The sequence below is a fragment of the Coregonus lavaretus genome, assembly GCF_964263955.1.
Source record: "Coregonus lavaretus genome assembly, chromosome: 9".
NCBI lineage: Eukaryota > Metazoa > Chordata > Actinopteri > Salmoniformes > Salmonidae > Coregonus > Coregonus lavaretus.
In genome coordinates this window covers 48,589,179-48,614,177 of record NC_139996.1, presented here as the reverse complement: position 1 = coordinate 48,614,177, position 24,999 = coordinate 48,589,179, and the positions used below count along the sequence as shown (strand labels likewise).

Sequence of the window (24,999 nt, the reverse complement as noted above, 5' to 3'; positions counted from 1 at the left end):
AATACCATTTCGATTTATGACAAATTTGTGTTCTGTTGAAAGGAACAGTTCAGTCATGTCAAACTGCTTAGGTGAAATCATGTCAAACTGCTTTCGTTTTGCTTAGCTGAACAAAATTCATACAGACAAATGGGGACACAGGTAAGTAATAACTTAACAAGACTGTTTCATGTTGTGAACTTATGGCTATCCAAATTGTCATATTAATGACATTATTTTAAAACTTCACTGTAAATTCAGGGTCTAATCACTGACAACAATTGCAGTTTTCTGATAACTTGCATGGATTTTCCCAGGAACCCCCCTCCTACAACAGCCATAATGGGAGGGGCAAGTCAACCAAAGAGAAGTTCCTTCCCAGAGCGGAGATGGTCAGGTCCAAACTCATCCAGAGCTTCTATCTGCTGGACCAGTTACAGGAGGAGCAGAGAGGAAGCCCCAAATACTGCACCAATGATGTTTTAGGTAGCCCACAGTAATGACATTGCTTCCTATTTGGTCAGAATGAGACCGGCCTCGAGTGTTTTGAGATTAGAGGTGTTTGTCTGTGAAGAGATTTGTGGAAGTATGTTTACTTGAGATGATTACACACTACAACTGATAGGCTCAACTGCTTAGACCTGATGGTCCTGCTTGGCCTACACTTTACAACACAGGAATACTGTGATTTTATCGTGTGAATTGTTTTTAAGAAGACATTGCTAAATAACAAGGTTGCTTATCGTGTGTGTGTGTCTGTCTGTCTCTCTCTGTGTGTGTGCGTGTGTGTGTGTGTGTGTGTGTGTGTGTGTGTGTGTGTGTGTGTGTGACAGACGAGGAGAACTACACCAGTCTGATGGGGAAGGACACACACCAGCTGGTGCGCTTCGAGATCTCCCCCCAGAGGGGCAGCACCATCACCATGGAACGCCGTCGCCAGGGACGACTGGAGAACCGCCATGTCAACTATCCGCCCTTGAACATGTTTGCTCACTGGATTCTAGAGAGTATCCTTACACCCAGTCCTGAATGGAAAACCAAAGCCTTGGGTTTTAGTTGTACTGGGGGGGGGGGGGGGGGGGGGTTCTACTATGGTGATGTATTTGAGACTCATGTATGTATTATTTTATTTTTGGTGGGCTCAAGAGTTTTCCAACGTTTTTCATGATTATTCATAGGAACATTACAGGTGAACAAGTGTTGTCTCAAGAAAGAACTTTGCACATATTCCTTTCAAGTGTACTGTTTACTGTACACTGTATGATATGCAACCTTGACAGAATTCCTAAGGTAAAATATTTACGAATATCATTATCATCCTCATCATTCTGAACACCATTGTATTGGAGATACAAGCAGGTAAAACATATCAAAGTCTCTCATATCAATTCACTGTCAAATAATCATTAACATTTGTAAAGCATTTTATCCCCACATTTCCACTGCCGGGTCTATGAGCTTTGACTGGAATTTTTAACGCCATAAGATGTTTCACTACATAGCTTGAATGCCTACTATATTTCAATGTCTGTTAGTGTTCCAGTCCTCCCTGTCATAATTAGCAACAAAGGACATGGAAAGCATGTTATTTCCCTTAGAAATGGGTGGTCAATGTAAGTAACCTAATTTATGTTCCTCTAACTCCCCTGAATACCACTGTCATTCCGGCAATAACTCTGTCAGGCCGGCTGGACTGTTGCACATAAACGTCATGTCAAAGATGGACCTTCTTCATTTCTGGGTGCATGACACAAGCCCTGATATTCTGGTTCTCACAAAGACCTGGCTCAATGGTTTGATTCTGAATAAGGACATTGGAATAGGTGATTGCAACATCTTCAGGTGTGATATACTGAAAAAAGAGTGAGGGGTCGCTATACATGTGAAATAAACACGTGGGATCATGTTCTCTAAATGTCACTATCCTCAAAAAGTTTGAGTGTTTGGTTATAGATGTGGCTTTATGCCAAAATACTCATTTGTTTGTAGCAGGGATTTACTGCCCTCCTGCTGCACTGGCGGATGCTGTTGGTACTATTTCGGAGTATTTAAAACCTTTTATGTAATCTGAATTAGTTATGTTAGAAGATTTTAACCTGGATTGGCTTAACCCGGCCTCTGATCATTTGAATAATATTTTTCTTGACTATAACCTGACTCAACTAATCTCCAAACCTACACAGAGTAATGTAAGAAACCCAGCAAAGTCCTCGCTGATTAACCTAATTTTGACAAATAGCTCCCACAAGTACTTATCAAGTGGTGTTTTGCTAATGACATCAGTGATCATTGCACACATTAGAGATACTAAACAAAAAAAACTTCTCTCCCCAAGTGTCTCTTCAAGATACTGTATGTTTTGCTCTGAGCTTTCCTCTATCAGCTGCATGCCTGAACCTGAACTGGCTCTATAACTTTTTTAATCTATTTTTATATCTCTGGCAGACAAACTGACTCAGTAGCTGATTGGCAGCATTTCAGGCAATTGAGAAATAGATACACCTTCTCAATTAAGAACGCTCAATCAAGCTACTTTGTAAATTCTATCTCAGACTCTGCTGATGATCCGGAAACATTTTGAAAAACAGTGGAATGTGGAAATTCCTCTCCTTCCCTGCCTAAGCAAGTTGTGTCAGACTGGCGTCATTACTGAGAAAAAATTAGTTAAGTGATGCTTTTAATCTCAGCAGGCTTTTTATTTGAAAGAAATTGTGGTTTAACTGACCAGTGGTGGAAAAAGTACCCAATTGTCATACTTGAGTAAAAGTAAAGATACCTTAATAGAAAATGTGTAAAAGTAAAAGTCACCCAGTAAAATCCTACTTGAGTAAAAGTCTAAAAGTATTTGGTTTTAAATATACTTAAGTATCAAAAGTAAATGTTATTGCTAAAATAGACTTAAGTATCAAAAGTAAAAGTATAAATCATTTCACATTCCTTGAATTAAGCAAACCAGATGGCACCATTTTCTTGTTTATTTAATTTACGGATAGACAGGGGCACACTCCAACCCTTAGACATAATTTACAAATGAAGCATGTGTTTAGTGAGTCCTCCAGATCAGAGGCAGTAGGGATGACCAGGGATGTTCTCTTGATAAGTGTGTGAATTAGACATTTACATTTTACATTGACATTTTAGTCATTTAGCAGACACTCTTATCCAGAGCGACTTACAGTTAGTGAGTGCATACATTTCCATACTGGCCCCCCGTGGGAAATGAACCCACAACCCTGGCGTTGCAAGCGCCATGCTCTATCAACTGAGCTACAGGGGACCTGTAGACAATTTTCCTGTCCTGCTTAGCATTCAAAATGTAATGAGTACTTTTGGGTGTCAGGGAAAATGTATGGAGTAAAAAGTACATAATTTTCTTTAGGAATGTACTGAAGTAAAAGTATAAAGTTGTCAAAAATACAAATAGTAAAGTAAAGTACAGATACCCCAAAAAACTACTTAAGTAGTACTTTCAAGTATTTTTACTTAAGTACTTTACATCACTGTAACTGACCCTGCTCAGTCGGTCGACTGCTCTCCCCTCTCCCAGCCTCTAGTTGGCTCGATGGGAGATCAGTCAACATCTAGTGAATCTTTGTTTTAATTTCAACAACTTTCTACTTGAGATGTGCTAGACGCCTTGTTTAAGATTCATGTTTAAAAAAATCCACTGGGGCTGATTTTCTTAATCCTTTCTTGCTGCATCTTTCTGCTACCCTGATTGCAGAATCATTGAAACATTTTTAACCTGACAATTATCTCAGGTGCTATCCCTAGGGTTTGGAAGGCTGCCCATGTGCAGCCTCTCAAAGGTGGGTGGTGACCCCTCCAACATGAATAACTATCCCCCAATCTCTAAACTATTTTGCCTGGCAATTTAATTTTTTTTTTTTAATCAACACTCAGCTTAGAACTTTCCTAGCTTCAAAATCTATTCTAAGGTCTGCAGATGATCTGTCTTTGCTTTAGCCAACTCATTGCTTGTTGTTGGCTGGACTAGACGTAGACCTGGCAACCTGATTATTCTTTCTTCCCCAGAGGTGTTTGACAACATGGACCCCAAGCTGGAGATTGTGAAGCTGGTTCTGGAAATGTTGGACTGGAGCATCCTGGCCATCTTCTTCCTGGAGATCCTACTGAAGTGGTTGGACAACTTCTGGAACTTCTGGAAAAGCACCTGGAATATCTTTGATTTTGCTGTTACAATGCTGGTAAGAGTCAAACCAGCAAAGAATTGAATAGCGAGTTCTCTCGATGTGAATGTACTGTAGATGTGATGTAGATAGATAGATACACATAAATAAATAAATACAAACCTACACATAGGCCTATGCATTATGTACAGTACCAGTCAAAAGTTTGGACACACCTACTCATTTTTTCTTTATTTTTACTATTTTCTACATTGTAGAATAATAGTGAAGACATCAAAACTATGAAATAACACATTTGGAATCATGTCGTAACCAAAAAAGTGTTAAACAAATCAAAATATATTTTAGATTTTAGATTCTTCAAAGTAGCCACCCTTTGCCTTGATGACAGCTTTGTACGCTCTTGGCATACTCTAAAAACCTATTGTTGATTTGTCATTATGGGGTACTGTGTGTAGATTGATGGGGAAAAAACGATGTAATACATTTTAGAATAAGGTTGTAACTTAACAAAATGCGGAAAAAGTCAAGGGGTCTGAATACTTTCCGAATGCACTTTACAGTGCCTTCAGAAAGTATTCAAACCCCTTGACATTTTCCGCATTTTGTTGTGTTACAGCCTGAATTTAAAATTGATTACATTGAGACTGTGTGTCACTCGCCTACACACGATATCCCATCATGTCAAAGTAGAATTATGTTTTTAGACATTTTTTAAAATTAATATAAAATGAAAAGTATTTAACCCCTTTGTTATGGCAAGCCTAAATACGTTTAAGGAGTAAGAATGTGCTTAACAAGTCACATAATAAGTTGCATGGACTCACTCTGTGTGCAATAATAGTATTTAACATGATTTTGGAATGAACTCCTCATCTATGTACCCCACACATACAATTATCTGTAAGGTCCCTCAGTCAAGCAGTGAATTTTAAACACAGATTCAACCACAAAGACCAGGGAGGTTTTCCAATGCCTCGCAAAGAAGGGCACCTATTGGTAGATGGGTAAAAAATAATAATATATAATATCCCTTTGAGCATGGTGAAGTTATTAATTACACTTTGGATGGTGTATCAATACACCCAGTCACTACAAAGATACAGGCGTCCTTCCTAACTCAGTTGCCGGAGAGGAATTAAACCACTCTGGGATTTCACCATGAGACCAATAGTGACTTTGAAACAGTTACAGAGTTTAATGGCTGTTGTAGGAGAAAACTGAGGATGGATCAACAGCATATACCAACCTAATTGACAGAGTGAAAAGAAGGAAGCCTGTACAGAATAAAAATATTCCAAAATATGCATCCTGTTTGCAACAAGGCACTAAAGTAATACTTCAAAAATTGTGGCAAAGCAATTAACCTTTTGTCCTGAATACGAAGCGTTATGTTTGGGGAAAATCCAATAAAACACATTACTGAGTACCACTCTCCATATTTTCAAGCATAGTGGTGGCTGCATCATGTTATGGGTATGCTTGTAATCGTTAAGGACTGGGGAGTTTTTCAGAATAAAAAATAAACAGAATGCTAGAGGAATCCTAGAGGAAAACCTGGTTCAGTCTGCTTTCCACCAGACAATGGGAGATTAATTCACCTTTCAGCAGGACAATATCCTAAAACACAAGCCCAAATCTACACTGGAGTTGCTTACCAAGAAGACAGTGAATGTGGCCGAGTTACAGTTTTGACTTAAATCGGCTTGGAAATCTATGGCAAGACTTGAAAATGGCTGTCTAGCAATGATCAACAACCAATTTGACAGAGCTTGAATATTTTTTAAAATAATAATGGCAAATATTTTACAATCCAGGTGTGCAAAGCTCTTAGAGACTTACCCAGAAAGACTTATTGCTGCCAAGGGTGATTCTAACATGTATTGACTCAGGGGTGTGAATACATATGTACACTGCTCAAAAAAATAAAGGGAACACTTAAACAACACATCCTAGATCTGAATGAATGAAATAATCTTATTAAATACTTTTTTCTTTACATAGTTGAATGTGCTGACAACAAAATCACACAAAAATTATCAGTGGAAATCAAATTTATCAACCCATGGAGGTCTGGATTTGGAGTCACCCTCAGAATTAAAGTGGAAAACCACACTACAGGCTGATCCAACTTTGATGTAATGTCCTTAAAACAAGTCAAAATGAGGCTCAGTAGTGTGTGTGGCCTCCACGTGCCTGTATGACCTCCCTACAACGCCTGGGCATGCTCCTGATGAGGTGGCGGATGGTCTCCTGAGGGATCTCCTCCCAGACCTGGACTAAAGCATCTGCCAACTCCTGGACAGTCTGTGGTGCAACGTGGCGTTGGTGGATGGAGTGAGACATGATGTCCCAGATATGCTCAATTGGATTCAGGTCTGGGGAACGGGCGGGCCAGTCCATAGCTTCAATGCCTTCCTCTTGCAGGAACTGCTGACACACTCCAGCCACATGAGGTCTAGCATTGTCTTGCATTAGGAGGAACCCAGGGCCAACCGCACCAGCATATGGTCTCACAAGGGGTCTTAGGATCTCATCTCGGTACCTAATGGCAGTCAGGCTACCTCTGGTGAGCACATGGAGGGCTGTGCAGCCCCCCAAAGAAATGCCACCCCACACCATGACTGACCCACCGCCAAACCGGTCATGCTGGAGGATGTTGCAGGCAGCAGAACGTTCTCTACGGCATCTCCAGACTCTGTCACGTCTGTCACATGTGCTCAGTGTGAACCTGCTTTCATCTGTGAAGAGCACAGGGCGCCAGTGGCGAATTTGCCAATCTTGGTGTTCTCTGGCAAATGCCAAACGTCCTGCACTGTGTTGGGCTGTAAGCACAACCCCCACCTGTAGACTTGGGGCCCTCATACCACCCTCATGGAGTCTGTTTCTGACCGTTTGAGCAGACACATGCACATTTGTGGCCTGCTGGAGGTCATTTTGCAGGGCTCTGGCAGTGCTCCTCTTGCGCCTCCTTGCACAAAGGCGGAGGTAGCGGTCCTGCTGCTGGGTTGTTGCCCTCCTACGGCCTCCTCCACGTCTCCTGATGTACTGGCCTGTCTCCTGGTAGCGCCTCCATGCTCTGGACACTACGCTGACAGACACAGCAAACCTTCTTGCCACAGCTCGCATTGATGTGCCATCCTGGATGAGCTGCACTACCTGAGCCACTTGTGTGGGTTGTAGACTCCGTCTCATGCTACCACTAGAGTGAAAGCACCGCCAGCATTCAAAAGTGACCAAAACATCAGCCAGGAAGCATAGGAACTGAGAAGTGGTCTGTGGTCACCACCTGCAAAACCAGTCCTTTATTGGGGGTGTCTTGCTAATTGCCTATAATTTCCACCTGTTGTCTATTCCATTTGCACAACAGCATGTGAAATGTATTGTCAATCAGTGTTGCTTCCTAAGTGGACAGTTTGATTTCACAGAAGTGTGATTGACTTGGAGTTACATTGTGTTGTTTAAGTGTTCCCTTTATTTTTTTGAGCAGTGTAAATTATATATCTCTGTATTTCATTTTCAATAAATGTGCAACACATTCTAAAAACATGTTTTCACTTTGTCATTATGGGGTATTTTGTGTAGATGGGTGAGAAAAAATATATATTTAATCCATTTTGAAATGTGGAATCAGTTAATGGGTATGAATACTTTCTGGAGGCACTGTACATACATACATACATACATACATACATACATACATACATACATACATAGTATTTGCAATTCATAGACATTTAGAAATACCTGGAGACGATAGGCATTGGCCGATACAGATGAACTGTTTGAATGACATTACTGCGGAAGTCCAAATCCCAGTTACAGTACTCAAGTTACCTCTCTCGTCCCACAGTCTGTTATACCAGAGATCGTGAAGGTCTTCAAAGGGGTGGACACTGATGACTTGGAGATTGTGTCACTCCTGAAGAAGTTCCGTATCCTCCGCTCCCTGAAAATTATCTCCAAGTTCAGGCAGATTCGCCTTATCGTGTTGGCCATCTCCAAAGCTTTCAAGGTAGGGAACCAACCATAGAAATACAGTATAGTTATTATTCTATTTTTGTGGATCCAACAGTTTTACACACCCACTGTATTGGTGTCATCATTTATTGTGAAGTTAGAGACTGAGTGACATAGACTTTGGGAGTAGGACAAACATTAATTACACATTTCTCAAAGGTGCATGTGCACAAAAAGGACTATAAACCTTGTGCGCCAGTTTTCACGCAAAGGTTGGCATTTATCAAGTTGAACTTGACAGGAAAGTATGAGTATCTCATGTACAGCTCAGCTCATGCCTACACTCAAATGCCTACACTAAATGTCTTTGGATAAGGTATATGTAAACGTCCGACTTCAACTGTAGGCCTAAATCATAATCATATTGCAGGACGTCTCTCCTTTTCTGTTTATTTCCGCTACACAACAAATTAGGCTAACTTTTATCCATCGCTCATTCAATACCCAAGCTCGAAAGTAAATAGTAAATAAGTAAATAGTAGCCTGTATATAGCCTTGTTACTGTAATTTTATTGTTGCTCTTTAATGATGTGTTATTTTTCTTTTTTTCTTTTTTCTTTTTCTTTCTTTCTTTTTTACTTCAGTTTATTTGAGTAAATACTTTCTTAACACTTATTTTTCTTAAAACTGCATTGTTGGTTAAGGGCTTGTAAGTAAGCATTTCACTGTAAGGTGTACACCCGTTGTATTAATAACATTTGATTTTAAAATAATTGTGTGATAAGAGCGTGACATCATGGCCTGTAATCTCAGAGTTTATACCACGGCAGGAGATAGAAACACAATAATGTATTGATAAACAAAATATTTTGTCTTTTGCATATAGAAATGTGGACTGTAGCATTTACTTTTACATTTTTCGAAAGAACAATCAATCTTGTAGAATGTGCAGCCAGTGTTTGGCACTCGCTATAGATGGCATGCATTTTTGGTTTGAATAAGTCACTGCAAAATATTTAAACACTCTGCCCACGTCCGCTACAGAAATGTGATCAAATCTGTCATGGCCCAGTTCCAACATCTCCAAATCATACAGCAAATGAGGGCGTTTTTGTCACCATAAAAGTTGAATGAATGGCATTTTTCTATTGGCAAATGTCTAGTCACTCGAGAATAAGATGGATGAGCTTCGTTCGAGAGTCTCCTATTATAGAGACTTGAAAAGCTGCAATATTATATGTCTTACAGAAACTTTGCTGGAGGATGACGCTATGCACGTAGTACTCGGTGGATTCTCCATGCAGCAGCAGGATCTGACAGTGGCTTCGGGAAATCGAAAGGAGGCGGAGTGTGTTTTTTCATAAATAACAACTGGTGTGCTGCTTCAAGTGTAAAGGAAATCTCAAGCTTTTGCTTACCTGATATAGAATACCGCATGGTAAGCTGCAGAACCTTTTATCTACCAAGAGAGTTCTCATCCGTAATTATCACGGCCGTCTACATTCCTCCACAGGCCAACACCACTCTGGCACGCAACAAACTGTATGGGGCCATAAACTCGTGCGTGCATACATTTTTTTGTGTATGGGTGGTCCCGGGGTTCGAACCCACTACCTTGGCGTTACAAGCGCCGTGCTCTACCAGCTGAGCTACAGAGGACCACTGTAAGTCGCTTTGGATAAAAGCGTCTGCTAAATGGCATATTATTATTATTATTATTATTATAAACAAACAAGAAACCGCTCACCCAGAAGCAGTGTTTCTGGTGGGCGGAGACTTTAACACGGGGAGACTTAAAACCGTCCTACCTCACTTCTACCAACACGTCTCTTGCACCACTAGAGGCGCTAAAACTCTAGACCACTTTTATTCTGTCCACAGAAACGCATACAAGGCCCTCACTCGTCTTCCCTTCCGCAAATCTGACCATGACTCCATTCTCCTGCTTCCTGTTTACAAACAAATACTCAAATAGGAAGTACCAGTGATGCACTCAATACAGAAGTGGTCGGACGAAGTAGACGCGAGGCTACAAGACTGTTTTACTAGTACAGACTGGGATATGTTCCGGGATTCAACCGATAACATTGAGGAGTTTACCACAACAGTCACGTGCTTCATCAATAAGTGCATAGACAATGTCGTCCCCACAGCGACTATAAGAACGTATCCAAACCAAAAACCATGGATTACAGGCAATATCCGTGCTGAGCTAAAGGCTAGAGCTACCGCTTATAAGGAACGGGACACAGACATGGACGCATACAATAAATATAGGAGGAAGGTGTAATCCTATTACACCGGCTATGACGCTCGTCGTATGTGGCAGGGCTTGCAGACGATAACGGATTACAAAGGGTAACCCAGCCATGAGTTGCCCAGCAATGCAGAACTCCCAAACGAGCTAAATGCCTTTTATGCTCGCTTCGAGGAATATAACACTGTGCCTTGCGTGAAAGCCCTGTTTTTCCCAGATGACTGTGTGATCTCGTTCTCTGTGGCCGATGTGAGCAAAACGTTTAAACAAGTTAACAATCACAAGGCTGCCGGGCCAGATGGAATACCAGGGCGCGTTCTCAAAGCACGCGCAGACCAGGTGTCTTAACAGACATTTTGAATCTCTCCCTGTCTCAGTCTGTAATCCCAACATGTTTCAAGCTGACCACTATTGTCTCTGTTCCCAAGAGCTCCAAGGTACCCTGCCTAAATGACTATCGCCCTGTAGCACTCACATCTGTGCTTTGAAAGGCTGGTTATGACACACATCAAAACGATCATCCCAGACACCCTAGACCCACTCCAATACGCATACCGCCCCAACAGATCCACAGATGACAGAATCTCAATTGCACTTCATACTGCCCTCTCTCACCTGGACAAGAGGGGAAATAACTATGTGAGAATGCTGTTCATAGACTACAGCTCAGCGTTCAATACCATAGTCCTCTCCAAGCTCATCACCAAGCTAGGGACCCTGTGACTGAATCCCTCCCTCTGCAACTGGATCCTGGACTTCCTGACGGGCTGACCCCAGGTGGTGAGGTTAGGCAACATCACCTCCGCCACACTGACCCTTAACACAGGGGCCCCACAGGGTCCCCTCCTGTACTCCCTGTTCACCCACAACTGCGTGGCTGCACACGACTCCAACACCATCATCAAGTTTGCTGACGACACGACGGTGGTAGGCCTGATAACCGACGGCGATGAGTCAGCCTACAGGTCAGAGATTTAGCAGTGTGGTGCCAGGACAACAACCTCTCCCTCAACATCTGTAAGACCAAGGAGCTGATTTTGACTATAGGAGAAAGAGTGGAGAGCACGCCCCCATCCACATCGACAGGGCTGTTGTGGAGCGGGTCGAGAGCTTCAAGTTCCTTGGTGTCCAAATCTTGACTGGCTGCATTACCGCTTGGTATGGCAATTGTATCGCCCTTGACCGCAAAGTGCTACAGAGGGTAGTGCGGACAGCCCAGTACATCACTGGGGCCGAGCTCCCCGCCATCCAGGACCTTTATATGCCCAAAAAATGTACAACGAGTCAGGCCACCCAAGCTATAGACTGTTCACTCTGCTACCGTCCGGCAAACAGTACTGGAGCATCGGCTCTCGGACCAACAGGCTCTGAGACAGTTCCTACCCCCAGACCATAAGACTGCTAAATAGCCAGATTGCTAAATAGTCAATTAACTATCTGCACTGACTCTGTCTTGCACTGACCCTACGCACACTCACTAGACTTTATACAGTGCATTCGGAATGTATTCAGACCCTTTGACTTTTTCCACATTTTGTTAAGTTACAGCCTTATTCTAAAATGGATTAAATATCACATAATGACAAAGCAAAAACTGTTTTCTTGAAATATGTGCATATTTATGAAAAATAAAATGGAGCAGGTTTTCATCAAGGATCTCTCTGTACTTTGATCTGTTCAACTTTCCCTCGATCCTGACTAGTCCCCCAGTCCCTACCGCTGAAAAACATCCCCACAGCATGATGCTGCCACCACCATACTTCACCGTAGGGATGGTGCCAGGTTTCCTCCAGACGTGATGCTTGGCATTCAGGCCAAAGAGTTCAATCTTGGTTTCATCAGACCAGAGAATCTTGTTTCTCATGGTCTGAGAGTCCTTTAGGTGCCTTTTGGCAAACTCCAAGCGGGCTGTCATGTGCCTTTTACTGAGGAGTGGCTTTCGTCTGGCCACTCTACCATAAAGGCCTGATTGGTGGAGTGCTGCAGAGATGGTTGTCCTTCTGGAAGGTTCTCCCATCTCCACAGAGGAACTCTGGAGCTCTGTCAGAGTGACCATCGGGTTCTTGGTCACCTCCCTGACCAAGGCCCTTCTCCACTGATTGCTCGGTTTGGCCGGGCGGCCAGCTCTAGAAAGAGTCTTGGTGGTTCCAAACTTCTTCCATTTAAGAATGATGGAGGCCGCTGTGTTCTTGGGGACCTTCAATACTACAGACATTTTTTGGTACCCTTCCCCAGATCTGTGCCTCGACACAATCCTGTCTCGGAGCTCTACAGACAATTCCTTCGACCTCATGGCTTGGTTTTTGCTCTGACATGCACTGTCAACTGTGGGACCTTATATAGACAGGTGTGTGCCTTTCCAAATCATGTCCAATCAATTGAATTTACCACAGGTGGACTCCAATCAAATTGTAGAATCATCTCAAGGGTGATCAATGGAAACAGGATGCACCTGAGCTCAATTTAGTGTCTCATAGAAAAGGGTCTGAATACTTTAGTAAATAAGGTATTTCTGTTTCTTATTTGTAATACATTCGCAAAAATTCTAAAAACCTGTTTTTGCACTGTCATTATGGGGTATTGTGTGTAGATTGATGAGGAATAAAGTGTATTTAATCAATTTTAGAATAAGGCTGTAACATAACAAAATGTGGAAAACATCAAGAGGTCTGAAAGCACTGTACATACCATATGCACACACTACGCTGTCACTCCCACACAAAACCCTCACATATTCACATACGTACGCACACACACACACACACACACATTCCGACACAACACAAACACACATACATACACACACGCATACTCACACACTTTAACACTCATCATTTGCTACTTCTACTCTATTTTACTCGTATTATTGTCTATCTGGATGCCTAGTCACTTTACCTTGCCTTCATGTACATACACTATATATACAAAAGTATGTGGACACCCCTTGAAATTAGTGGATTCAGCTATTTCAGTCACACCCATTGCTGACATGGGTATAAAATCAAGCATACAGCCATGACATTTCCATAGACAAACATTGGCAGTAGAATGGCCTTACTGAAGAGCTCAGTGACATTCAACGTGGTACCATCATAGGATGCTTCCTTTCCAACAAGTCAGTTCGTCAAATTTCTGCCCTGCTAGAGCTGCCCCGGTCAACTGTAAGTGCTGTTATTGTGAAGTGGAAACATCTAGGAGCAACAACGGCTCAGCCACGAAGTGGTAGGCCACACAAGCTCACAGAACCGAACCGCTGAGTTCTGAAACGTGTAACGTGTAAAAATTGTCTGTCCTCGGTTGCAACACTCACTACCAAGTTCCAAACTGCCTCTGGAAGCAACGTCAGCACAAGAACTGTTCGTCTGGAGCTTCATGAAATGGGTTTCCATGGCCGAGCAGCCGCACACAAGCCTAAAATCACCATGTGCAATGCCAAGTGTCAGCTGGAATGGTGTAAAGCTCGCCGCCATTGGAAACGCATTCTCTGGAGTGATGAATCACGCTTCATCATCTGGCAGTCCGACGGACAAATCTGGGTTTGGCAGATGCCAGGAGAACGCTACCTGCCCCAATGCATAGTGCCAACTGTAAAGTTTGGTGGAGGAGGAATAATGGTCTGGGACTGTTTTTCATGGTTCGGGCTAGGTCCCGTAGTTCCAGTGAAGGGAAATCTTAACGCTACAGCATACAATTACATTCTAGACGATTCTGTGCTCCCAACTTTGTGGTAACAGTTCGGGGAAGGCCGTTTCGTGTTTCAGCATGACAATGCCCCGTGCACAAAGCGAGGTCCATACAGAAATGGTTTGTCGAGATCGGTGGGGAAGAACTTGACTGGCCTGCACAGAGCCCTGACCTCAACCCCATCGAACACCTTTGGTTCCTCTGAATTGGAACACAGACTGCGAGCCAGGCCTAATCGCCCAACATCAGTGCCCAACCTCACTAATGCTCTTGTGGCTGAATGTAAGCAAGTCCCCGCAGCAATGTTCCAACATCTAGTGGAAAGCCTTCCCAGAAGAGTGGATGATGTTATAGCAGCAAAGGGGAGACCAGCTCCATATTAATGCCCATGATTTTGGAATGAGATGTTCGACAAGCAGGTGTCCACATACTTTTGGTAATGTAGTGTATTTACCTCAAATACCTCATACCTCTGCACATTGATCTGGTACTGGTACTCCCTGTATATAGCTCCATTCTTGTGTATTTTATTTTATTCCTCGTGTTATTTACAAAAAAAAATTGTATATATTTTTTTTCAACTGTATCGTTTGGAAAGGTTCATAAGCAAGCATTTCACTGTAAATTCTATACCAGTTGAATTCGGCGCATGTGATACATTTGATTTGATTAGTCCTACCCATATATATGTGTGGTCCTTTTGTGACCTCATGGAACATATAAATTGTCCCACTGTTATGTAGTGCCTTTATTCTAATCTACTGAAAGATGATATCCCTGTGTGTTTACAGGCTATGACCTTCATCTTCTTACTGCTGCTGGTGTTTGCTTATATCTTCGCTGTGGTTGGAGTCATCCTGTTCGAGAGTTACACTCGCTCCAACGTCGAGGGCCTGGTCTACAATATGAACTTTAAGTGTGTGACATTTACTCTTATATGAAAGATAGATTTCTTTGGAAGTATTTAACAGTAGTATTTTTCTCATTCTCAGTTATGAGAAGAGAATATGATATTAATGTGATACAACAGTTATCATTGAGAAACATTACATTTTCTCACACATTTTAAGAGGCCTTCAAGGGTAGAATGCAAACTCTTGATATTACATTACAGATAAGGTTAGAGTCCAACCAGTCAGAATCAATTTCCGTTAAGGAACAAAACCTACAGTCATGTTACATCTTTGAAGATTTTTATGAACTTTAATTTTCTCCCAGAGATATCTACAACTCCTTCATCACCCTCTTCATCCTCTTCACCATGGATCACTGGTACGCTCTGCTCGCCGACACCCGCAAAGTTCCAGAACTGGACGAAGCCACCTGTGGCCTGTACATCATCCTCTGGCTCCTCATAGGCTCCTTCGTATTCCGCAATATCTTTGTGGGTATTATGGGTAGGTACTTCCCCGTAATGCTTTGATAAAGAGCATCTATTTCATCTTCTTTTGTAATATTCTCAGACTTGACTGTTTGTGGATCTTTATCTTTTATCTAGATATTTCACATTAAAATGGAAATGAAATAAGTGTTCTAACTTTGAGGGCCAGTTTGATATAAAATGGTTTTATATCATACTATTCCAAAGTCCATACTACTTGCATAAATACTACTGGGCATGCAGTCTAAGTGGTATGCTAATGTAATATTGCTCAGATTTTCCTTTTTGTCCATCCAGTGAATAACTTCCAGGCCATCCGGAGTGACCTCTCTAAAGAGGTACAGCAGATCGAGATCCAGGCCAAAGCTGATCTCTTTAAAGCTGAGATCATAAACAGGTGAGTGTGGAGATGTTCTATTGGACTCTTCAGACCGGTGTGATTGGCTAATAAGATGTAGAGTTCCAGTAAAGAAATGAAACCGCATTATCTTTTTCAAGATATAATGTCTTTGATGTTGATGTTCGCCATTACATTCTGGGCCAATATGTGAGATCTAGAGTTATAGTAGAAGAAACTAAGCAATATATTACCTTTGTTTAGATAGAATATGTTGATGTCATTGAAATGTCTTTTGACAAATACCTTGAAAAATGTATGTTTTTGCTTTTCTTTTTGTAGGAGGATAAGTCATTCGAAATTTGGCAGGTAAGACCGTTTCTAATACCCTTTAATGTACGTTCTCGTCCCTGTCATATCGTAAAATGTATAAAACAATTTGATGTCGACACAATTTAATTAATTTAATTTAAATTCCCAATTGAAAAAAGTTCAAATTAGGTCTAATATATTCATATACATTTAGGCTGAGCACAGTGGAAGAGGGTGGTGAAGAGTCATTTTCCACTGAGGATCTACTAAAGTTTACAAGATCTAATATTCCAGAAAAAGGTGGGTTCTTTTCAACCGCAAAGTGCAAAACCTAACCACCATTGGGACACAGTAATATACTCATCATACATTGAATAGGGACCATTTCCTTGTGATCCTAGAATGAGACAAAATAGCAATTTATTTTGTCACAGAATAAAGAACATTCTAAGAACCCTATGTTTCTTAGAGCTGAGTGTGTGGTTGTCCTATGGTTATTTTCATACAACCTTCCCACAACTTTCTGTGAATGGTGCAGGATAGTTGCTTGGCTTTGGAACATTCTCAGCACATTTAAGGAACTTGACAAAAAAACGATTTCTTACTTTAACAGAACGTTTCCTAAAAGTTCACACATGGTTACATTTAATTACATTTTTAATAATATTTCTTAGAACATTCTACAAATGGTTTGACATTGGGAATGTTCTCAAATTGTTCAGACAATGTTAAGAAACAAAGTTCTTCTGTGGGAATTTCAGTACTTCAGCATAACATTTCCTACAGGTTTCCTCATGGTTCTATTTAAAGTAATGTTCTTAAATTGTTCAGAGAAATTTAAGAAACAACGAACTTCTGTGGGAATTTCAGTACAGAATATTCTACACAAGTTCCCATGTGGTTCTGTTTAATGTCATATTTTGACTACATTCTGGGAACATTCTTAAAAATTGCGTAACTTAAGCAATGTTCTCAAAACTTTCAGAGTCTGTTCTTGGCAATATTCTAGGAATGTTCTAAAAAATGGAATTCTAAATGTTACCAGAACATTAACATCAATAAGCTCTAAATTCCGTTCTCAGAACATTTAGAAAACTTTCCAGAAAAACCACAAAAACGTAAGTAACTTTCAGAGAATGTTCTAAGAATGTTATTTACATATACATTCCATTCTCAGCGTCAACAAAACTCTCTAATCCTCTATCTTGTTAAGCGTGTGCAAGATCAAACCTACTGTAATCTTAAGCAAACTTTTAATAATAACATAGCAACTTTCATAACATTTAGAGAATGTTCTCAGAATGTTATTTGATTACCATCAAATAAACTATCATTTCTGTTCTCAGAGTTAATATAACCTCTCAGAAACTCGAGTAAAATGTTCTCAGAATCTCCCTGCAACAAAAAAAATAAAAGTTCCCAGAACAGTCTGGAATGTTTGGTTTTGTTCTAAGAATGTTTAAAAAAAATTTTCAGTTTAACCGGTCAGAAAACTTAGGGCTCCATTCCTGGAAACCAATCTGAAACCAAAAACACACGTTCCCACAACTTCCAGGGAACCAAATGTGCTAGCTGGGCTGTGTGCCAAAATGTTGGTGATACCCAATAAATCATAGGGAGTACATTTGGAGTGTGCGATGATATTTGATACAGTACATCAACTCTGTTAAGAATTACAGTGAACATACCAACATGCCCTGGACACTGAGATCTCATTACTATGATGCAATCTAAAAGAGTAGTCTGAACCATCTGGGTCATCATAGGGCACCAAACATAAAACACACTGAAACAAAGAGCATCTACCTGGACTCCTTTTCTGCTGCAAACAGTTTTACAGCATTTTCTGTTTCATGCCCTAATTAACTGGTTTCCTCCTATTCCCCCCTCTGTTAGACTGGGAGTCGTACGTGGAGGAGAACATGAAGGTGATGCAGGAGCAGGAGGAGGACGAGAAGGTCACCTGGCCACGGGACTCCCTTTTCAGGTACTTTGAGCTGCTGGAGATGCTGCAGCACAACCTGGACGAGAGGAAGAGGCTGCAGAACTTAGCAGGTAAGGAATCACACAGAGTGGTAGTAGTCCCCTACCGGACTGTATTTAAATGGGGAAGAGACTGGGGTCAGGTTAGGGCTGCATCTCAATAGTCATAAGTGGCTTCCTTAATATCCTTGTTTCCTTTCCTAAATCTGCACTGATCAGTGAGAACAGAGCTTCCTCTTCATATACGGACTACGTGCTGCACGTAAGGCCCTGCGGCCACTAGGGGGCCCCATTGATTTTGTTAGTCACTCTCACACAGATATCATGTGAACATGGCATAAGTCATGGCAATATGTGTAGAATTGCAGGAAATTTGCTTTAAAACTGCCACACTTTCTCTATACCCCATGGGAAAATGTGTAGAATTGCAGGAATTGAACTGCCAAGAGGGGGGGGCACTAAAAGGTTTTGCTCGTGAGGTGGGGGCCCCCCCCGACCAAATCTCTCTTAGGGCCCCCAGAAGGCTAGAGGTGGCACTGAGTGCAGATGAAGGAGATGAGATAGGGAGAGGAAACCACTTCAGACTATGCACTTTGCAATAGTCTTGATAGCCGAGACTAGTAGAAATGAGTCTGAACTATTGTGACAACAGCTCCCTTCTGAATAGGTTTCTTGTGTTTGTGTCAGGTGCCTTAATCATGTAATAAGTATGCCTCATTTTATAACCTCATTGTGAAGTACATAGATATTAATAGACACAGTAGACCTACAGTATGTTTGAGTCAAGATTTTTTCTCTCTCTCTCTCTCTCTCTCTCTCTCTCTCTCTCTCTCTCTCTCTCTCTCTCTCTCTCTCTCTCTCTCTCTCTCTCTCTCTCTACTCTCTCTCTCTCTCTACTCTCTTTCTGTCTTCTCTGACACAGTTCAGGCTTTGCTAAACCTGCACGACTCATAAGATCCCAGGACCCCACATCTATTCAGAAGATCCACCATATTTTGAAGAAAATAAACCATGTTTTTTCTTCCCAGTATTGTTAGTGTCCATGTTCAATTAGTCATCTAGTTTACCCTTGAGAACTAAAGATGATGTGGAGGGCAGAGAGAGCCAATGATAGCCTGGTTAAACCAGACTGAATGCTGCGCTCACCGTTGTTTTACTTCACCTCAGTTTGGATGCCAGGCTAAGGCTATGAGATCAAATATATTTATTCCTAGTAGTAGTCAACTTGAATAGTCTCACAGTTCCAACCAATATATAATAGGGGGCACTCTTACACAGTGTCAGTGAGCACCCTGGGAGGTCATTCACCAAATCCACCACAGTTCTCCTTAAGATTATTCCCTGCAATCTTAGATAGGCCTATCTGGTAAATAAAACATTTGTTGTCAGGGTGAATCATATCTTTACTTTCTCGTTTAACAGTTTTCAATGATTACCTAGGTTTTGCCCTTAAACTTAGCAATAGGAATATTTAATATCCGGGTCATTCTTGAAATGGGGTGGCATTTGCGTCCCTCGCTTTTGCAACCATGAAAAACACTTTAAAAGGAAAAATTGTTACACATCATAAATGTTTTTGTTTATATTGAACTTTTTATCAATGATAAAACATAATGCAAGTCCTTTATACTGCAAAACCGTATATTTTGAAAATTGTTTATATAAAAAAATTACAATTGTTTTTATTGTTTTTTAAAAGTAGACATAAAGACAGAACATAATTGACAGTAAAAAAACATAAATACAGCAACAACTACAAAAATGAAATACCCCTGCAAAATGTTTTGACATGTGCATCACTCAAGGTACTATCCTATGCAATAGCTGGTGGACAATACCATTTTATTTTTTTATAAAAGAAGGCTACATTAAGTTCTCAGCGCAGAGGTTACTCTCAATGTAGTCAAGAAGGGTAGGTAACAACACATCTGCCACGCTGATCCTCAACACGGGGGCCCCTCAGGGGTGCGTGCTCAGTCCCCTCCTGTACTCCCTGTTCACCCATGACTGCATGGCCAGGCACGACTCCAACACCATCATTAAGTTTGCTGACGACACAACAGTGGTAGGCCTGATCACCGACAACGATGAGACAGCCTATAGGGAGGAGGTCAGAGACCTGGCCGTGTGGTGCCAGGATAACAACCTCTCCCTCAACGTGATCAAGACATAGGAGATGATTGTGGACTACAGGGAAAAAAAGAGGACTGAGCACGCCCCCATTCTCATCAACGGGGCTGTAGTGGAACAGGTTGAGAGCTTCAAGTTCCTTGGTGTCCACATCACCAACAAACTATTATGGTCCAAACACACCAAGACAGTCGTGAAGAGGGCACGACAAAGCCTATTCCCCCTCAGGAGACTGAAAAGATTTGGCATGGGTCCTCAGATCCTCAAACGGTTCTACAGCTGCACCATCGAGAGCATCCTGACTGGTTGCATCACCGCCTGGTATGGCAACTGCTCGGCCTCCGACCGCAAGGCACTACAGAGGGTAGTGCGTACGGCCCAGTACATGTCTGGGGCCAAGCTTCCTGCCATCCAGGACCTCTATACCAGGCGGTGTCAGAGGAAGGCCCTCAAAATTGTCAAAGACTCCAGCCACCCTAGTCATAGACTGTTCTCTCTGCTACCGCATGGCAAGCAGTACCAGAGCGCCAAGTCTAGGTCCAAAAGGCTTCTCAACAGCGTCTACCCCCAAGCCATAAGACTCCTGAACAGCTAATCATGGCTACCCAGACTATTTGCACTGCCCCCCCACCCCCACCCCATCCCCCTCTTTTACACTGCTCTACTCTGTTTATTATTTATGCATAGTCACTTTAACTCTACCCACATGTACAATTTACCTAAATTACCTCGACTAGCCAGTGCCCCCTGTATATGGCCTCCCTACTGTTATTTTACTGCTGCTCTTTAGCTATTTTCTTTTATTCTTTAATAAGAAAAAATAAGAAAATAATGCATTGTTGGTTAAGGGCTTGTAAGTAAGCATTTCACTGTAATATTTACACCTGTTGTATTCGGCGCATGTGGCAAATAACATTTGATTTGATTTGAAATGGCTGCCAGACCTTATAAAACTTTTGAGAGGAGCCATGGGTGGAATATTTTACCTTCTCAAGTTTGAGATGGGCCATAACATCTCTAACCCAGTTTAAGATGGGCCATAACATCCCTAACTCAGTGAGTATGCGATGGCGGGGTATCTGACTTCCACTTTAAAATAATAAGTGGGTGGGCCAGAAGGGAAGAGAAGGCTATGGCCCCTGCTTGGGTGTTGCAGAAAGTAATCCCTTCGGGGGCTGCACCAAAAATAGCGACAAAGGGAGTTGGGGCAATTTCCTTATTGCATATATATGAGAAAGTCTCAAAGATAGAGGACCAGAATGGAACTAGTGTCGGGCATGACCAGTACATGTGATACTGTGTGGCGGGAACCTGATGGAATATAGAGCAGGTTGGGTCTATATCAGGATACTATCTGGCAAGTCTACTCCTGCAGAAGTGTAGGCGATGAAATACTTTAAACTGTATTAACCCAAATGTAGATAGAGGATGAGTGTATCCTGTCAATTGTAGAATGCCAGGTGATATCGGAGATCTCGATTACAAACTCTTCCTCCCATGAATGATTTACATGGTCAAGATTGGGGCATGCAATATTCGGAATAATGTCATACAGCATAGAAATGTGTCCCTTTACATAGGGATCCAGGTTCAAACATTCATCAAGCCAGCTGGTGGGTGGGAGAGATTGGGGAGGCACAGACTAAGGAGACATGAGTGTTTTTCCATAAGGGACCACACCAGTTGGTCCTTCCCCCTCTAAGAATGTAGAGACCCAAAAGGTTATCTTGTGAATATTGGCAGCCCAGTAGTAATGGAGGAAACTGGGTAGAGCAAGACCCCCCTCTCCTTTATATCTTTTCAAAAACGCTTTACGCAACCGTGGGATCTTTTTATTCCAAATTAAAGTAGATATACACTGAGTGTAAAAAAACATCAAGGACACCTGCTCTTTCCATGACATAAACAGACCAGGTGAATCCAGGTGAAAGCTATGATCCCTTATTGATGTCACTTGTTAAATCTACTTCAAATCAGTGTAGTTGAAGGGGAGGAGGCAGGTTAAATAAGTATTTTTAAGCCTTGAGACATAGATTGTGTACATGTGCCATTCAGAAGGTGAATGGGGAAGACAAAATATTTAAGTGCCTTTGAATGGGGTATGGTAGTAGGTGCCAGACGCATCGGTTTGTGTCAAGAACTGCAAAGCTGCTGGGTTTTTCATGCTCAACACTTTCCCGTGTGTATCAAGAATGGTCCATCACCCAAAGGACATCCAGCCAACTTGACACAACTGTGGAAAGCATTTGAGTCAACATGGGCCAGCATCCCTGTGGAACGCTTTCGACACCTTGTAGAGTCCACGCCCCAACAAATTCAGGCTATTATGAGGGCAAAAAGCAGGGGGTGCAACTCAATATTTCGAAGGTGTCCTTAATGTTTTGTACACTCAGTGTATGTGATATGGGGAGTGTCGACCAGCGATTGAGGTCCTGCTTAGATTTCTCCAAGGCTGGCTTGAAATAAAAATGTAACAGGTCTTTGAATTTCCAAGTCACACAGACCCCTAAGTAGGTGAAAGTATTGGGAGCTACCGTGAAAGGAAATTAATCAAAAGATACACGGAGTATACAAAACTAGAACACCAGCTCTTTCCATGACTTTAGCCCTTTTCAGACGGGATACGTTTTACTGGGGGAGCTCAGGTAATGTTATGTGTACGAACACAAATCACCACATCTGTAATTTTAGTCCCGTCCGAATCAGTAGGCTAATTTTTACTTGGCAGGAAGGTTATTTTCCCATCCCTAAAATCCTACAGTTTTTCGGCAAACGCTTTCGACACGTTGTAGAGTCCATGCCCCGACGAATTGAGGCTGTTCTGAGGGCAAAATGTTGTTACGTTACAGCTCTAGGTAGAGTCTTGGTTGTTCCAAACTACTTCCATTTAAGAATGATGGAGGCCACTGTGTTCTTGGGGACCTTCAATTTATTTGGTACCCTTCCCCAGATCTGTGCCTCGAAACAATCCTGTCTCGGAGCTCTACGGACAACTCCTTCGACCTCATGGCTTGGTTTTTGCTCTGACATGCACTGTCAACTGTGGGACCTTATATAGACAGGTGTTTGCCTTTCCAAATCATGTCTAATCAGTTGAATTTACAATTTAGAAACATCTCAAGGATGATCAATGGAAACAGGACGCACCTAAGCTCAATTATTATATCGGCCCGCTATAGACAGCTGTATCGGTCTGCTAATAAAGGGCTAATAAAGACCCAGTGCACTACTTTTGGGTCTAATTTGTTTACATTTTATTCAGATTTTTCAGGGGGTGCTGCAGCACCCTCAGCACCCCTACTTCCCACGGCTACGCAGAAACGTACCACCTCTATTGCGTATGCAGACAAACTCATCCGCCGCATGAACCTTATCATCCCACCAACGAGACCGAGGATCCAAACTCACAGCGTGTCTGCCTTGATGTTCATAAAACTCCACGGACCCCCTCTTGTGCAGTGGAACCCAGAACGATATGTTACGGTGCTGTCCTTTCACCACCATGATTCGAAGGGTGCTCAAATCACTTAAAATAACCCTCATCAAGATATTTTGCCTACGCCTAATAGTCCTACTCATCACTTATTACAAATAGAAGATTATCACTTCTCACAATGGTGCTCGTTTAATAGTTTGATTCAGCTTTGATCTAACATGATCTATGTCTTGCAAGATCACAATGATTAATTAGTATTTTACATAACAGAACCGAATATAATAGCATATACTGTAGCATAGTAGGCCTATAATATGTTACACCAAAAACACCTCCTCAGCAGTGGCATGTATTCATGGATGTCCAGGGAAGCCTGTGTTTCCCAAAAAAATGCACCAAGAAAAAAACACAAAATAATTAAACTTTTGTCTCTCTGGGTTTCATAATTTTCCTGTGTAGGCCATCTATCTAATGCTGTCTGGTCAAAAAGAGTATGACATTGTTGCATTGTAACATTGAATGCAAGGGAAGCCAGAGAGCATTTGGCTTCCCTTGATATTTAAAAAAATTAATAATAGCCAATCAGCGTTGCGCTAGCTAGCGTTGCGCTAGCTAGCTAAAATATTACCTTTCACAAATTAGCCACGGACGGAGATAGGGATTTGGACTGGTTTTACTTAATTCTCCATACTGGCCAATGATTATTACGGCGATTCTGATCTAACCATAAATTCATACATTTTGCCCCTGGCCTGAGAGGATGGAAGTTCAATATGTAACTAGATATAGTAGGCTAATGTTAACTAGCTGGCCTGGTGCATCATTGCCCATGAAAGGAAGTTAGGCTAGCTAGCGAGGAAGAATTTTAGCCAGGTAGCCTAGGACAACAAAAACTAAAAGTGTGTACTGTATGACAGAGTCATGAAAGAGAAGAAGATGGCGCCAGACATAGCGTTTTCCTTGATGGCCAAAAAGCTAAATATTAGTCTCATCTGACCAGAGTACCTTCTTCCATATGTTTGGGGAGTATCCCACATGCCTTTTGGTGAACACCAAACATGTTTGCTTATTTTTTTATTGAAGCAATGGCTTTTTACTGGCCACTCTTCCGTAAAGCCCAGCTCTGTGGAGTGTACGGCTTAAAGTGGTCCTATGGACAGATACTCCAATCTCTGCTGTGGAGCTTATTAATGCCCTCCTTGCCTGGTCTGTGAATTTTGGTGGGCGGCCCTCTCTTGGCAGGTTTGTTGTGGTGCCATATTCTTTCCATTTTTTTATAATGGATTTAATGGTGCTCCGTGGGATGTTCAGAGTCTCTGATATTTTTTTATAACCCAACCCTGATCTGTACTTCTCCACAACTTTGTCCCTGACCTGTTTGGAGAGCTC

General features: G+C 41.9%; 1 protein-coding gene across 1 annotated transcript; it reads left to right on the top strand.

Moving 5' to 3' along the window:
- Window positions 1-129: 129 nt before the first annotated feature.
- LOC311135387 (cation channel sperm-associated protein 2-like) lies at window positions 130-19,027 on the top strand (the record flags this gene model as incomplete). Its single annotated transcript, XM_084169322.1, has 13 exons — window positions 130-141; window positions 297-465; window positions 813-986; window positions 1,270-1,338; window positions 4,015-4,187; window positions 7,984-8,145; window positions 14,823-14,947; window positions 15,250-15,428; window positions 15,710-15,809; window positions 16,092-16,118; window positions 16,276-16,361; window positions 17,958-18,116; window positions 18,967-19,027. The coding sequence occupies 13 exons, from the start codon at window positions 130-132 to the stop codon at window positions 18,996-18,998; spliced, it is 1,467 nt and encodes a 488-aa protein (XP_084025448.1). The 3' UTR covers window positions 18,999-19,027.
- Between the last annotated feature and the right edge of the window lie 5,972 nt (window positions 19,028-24,999).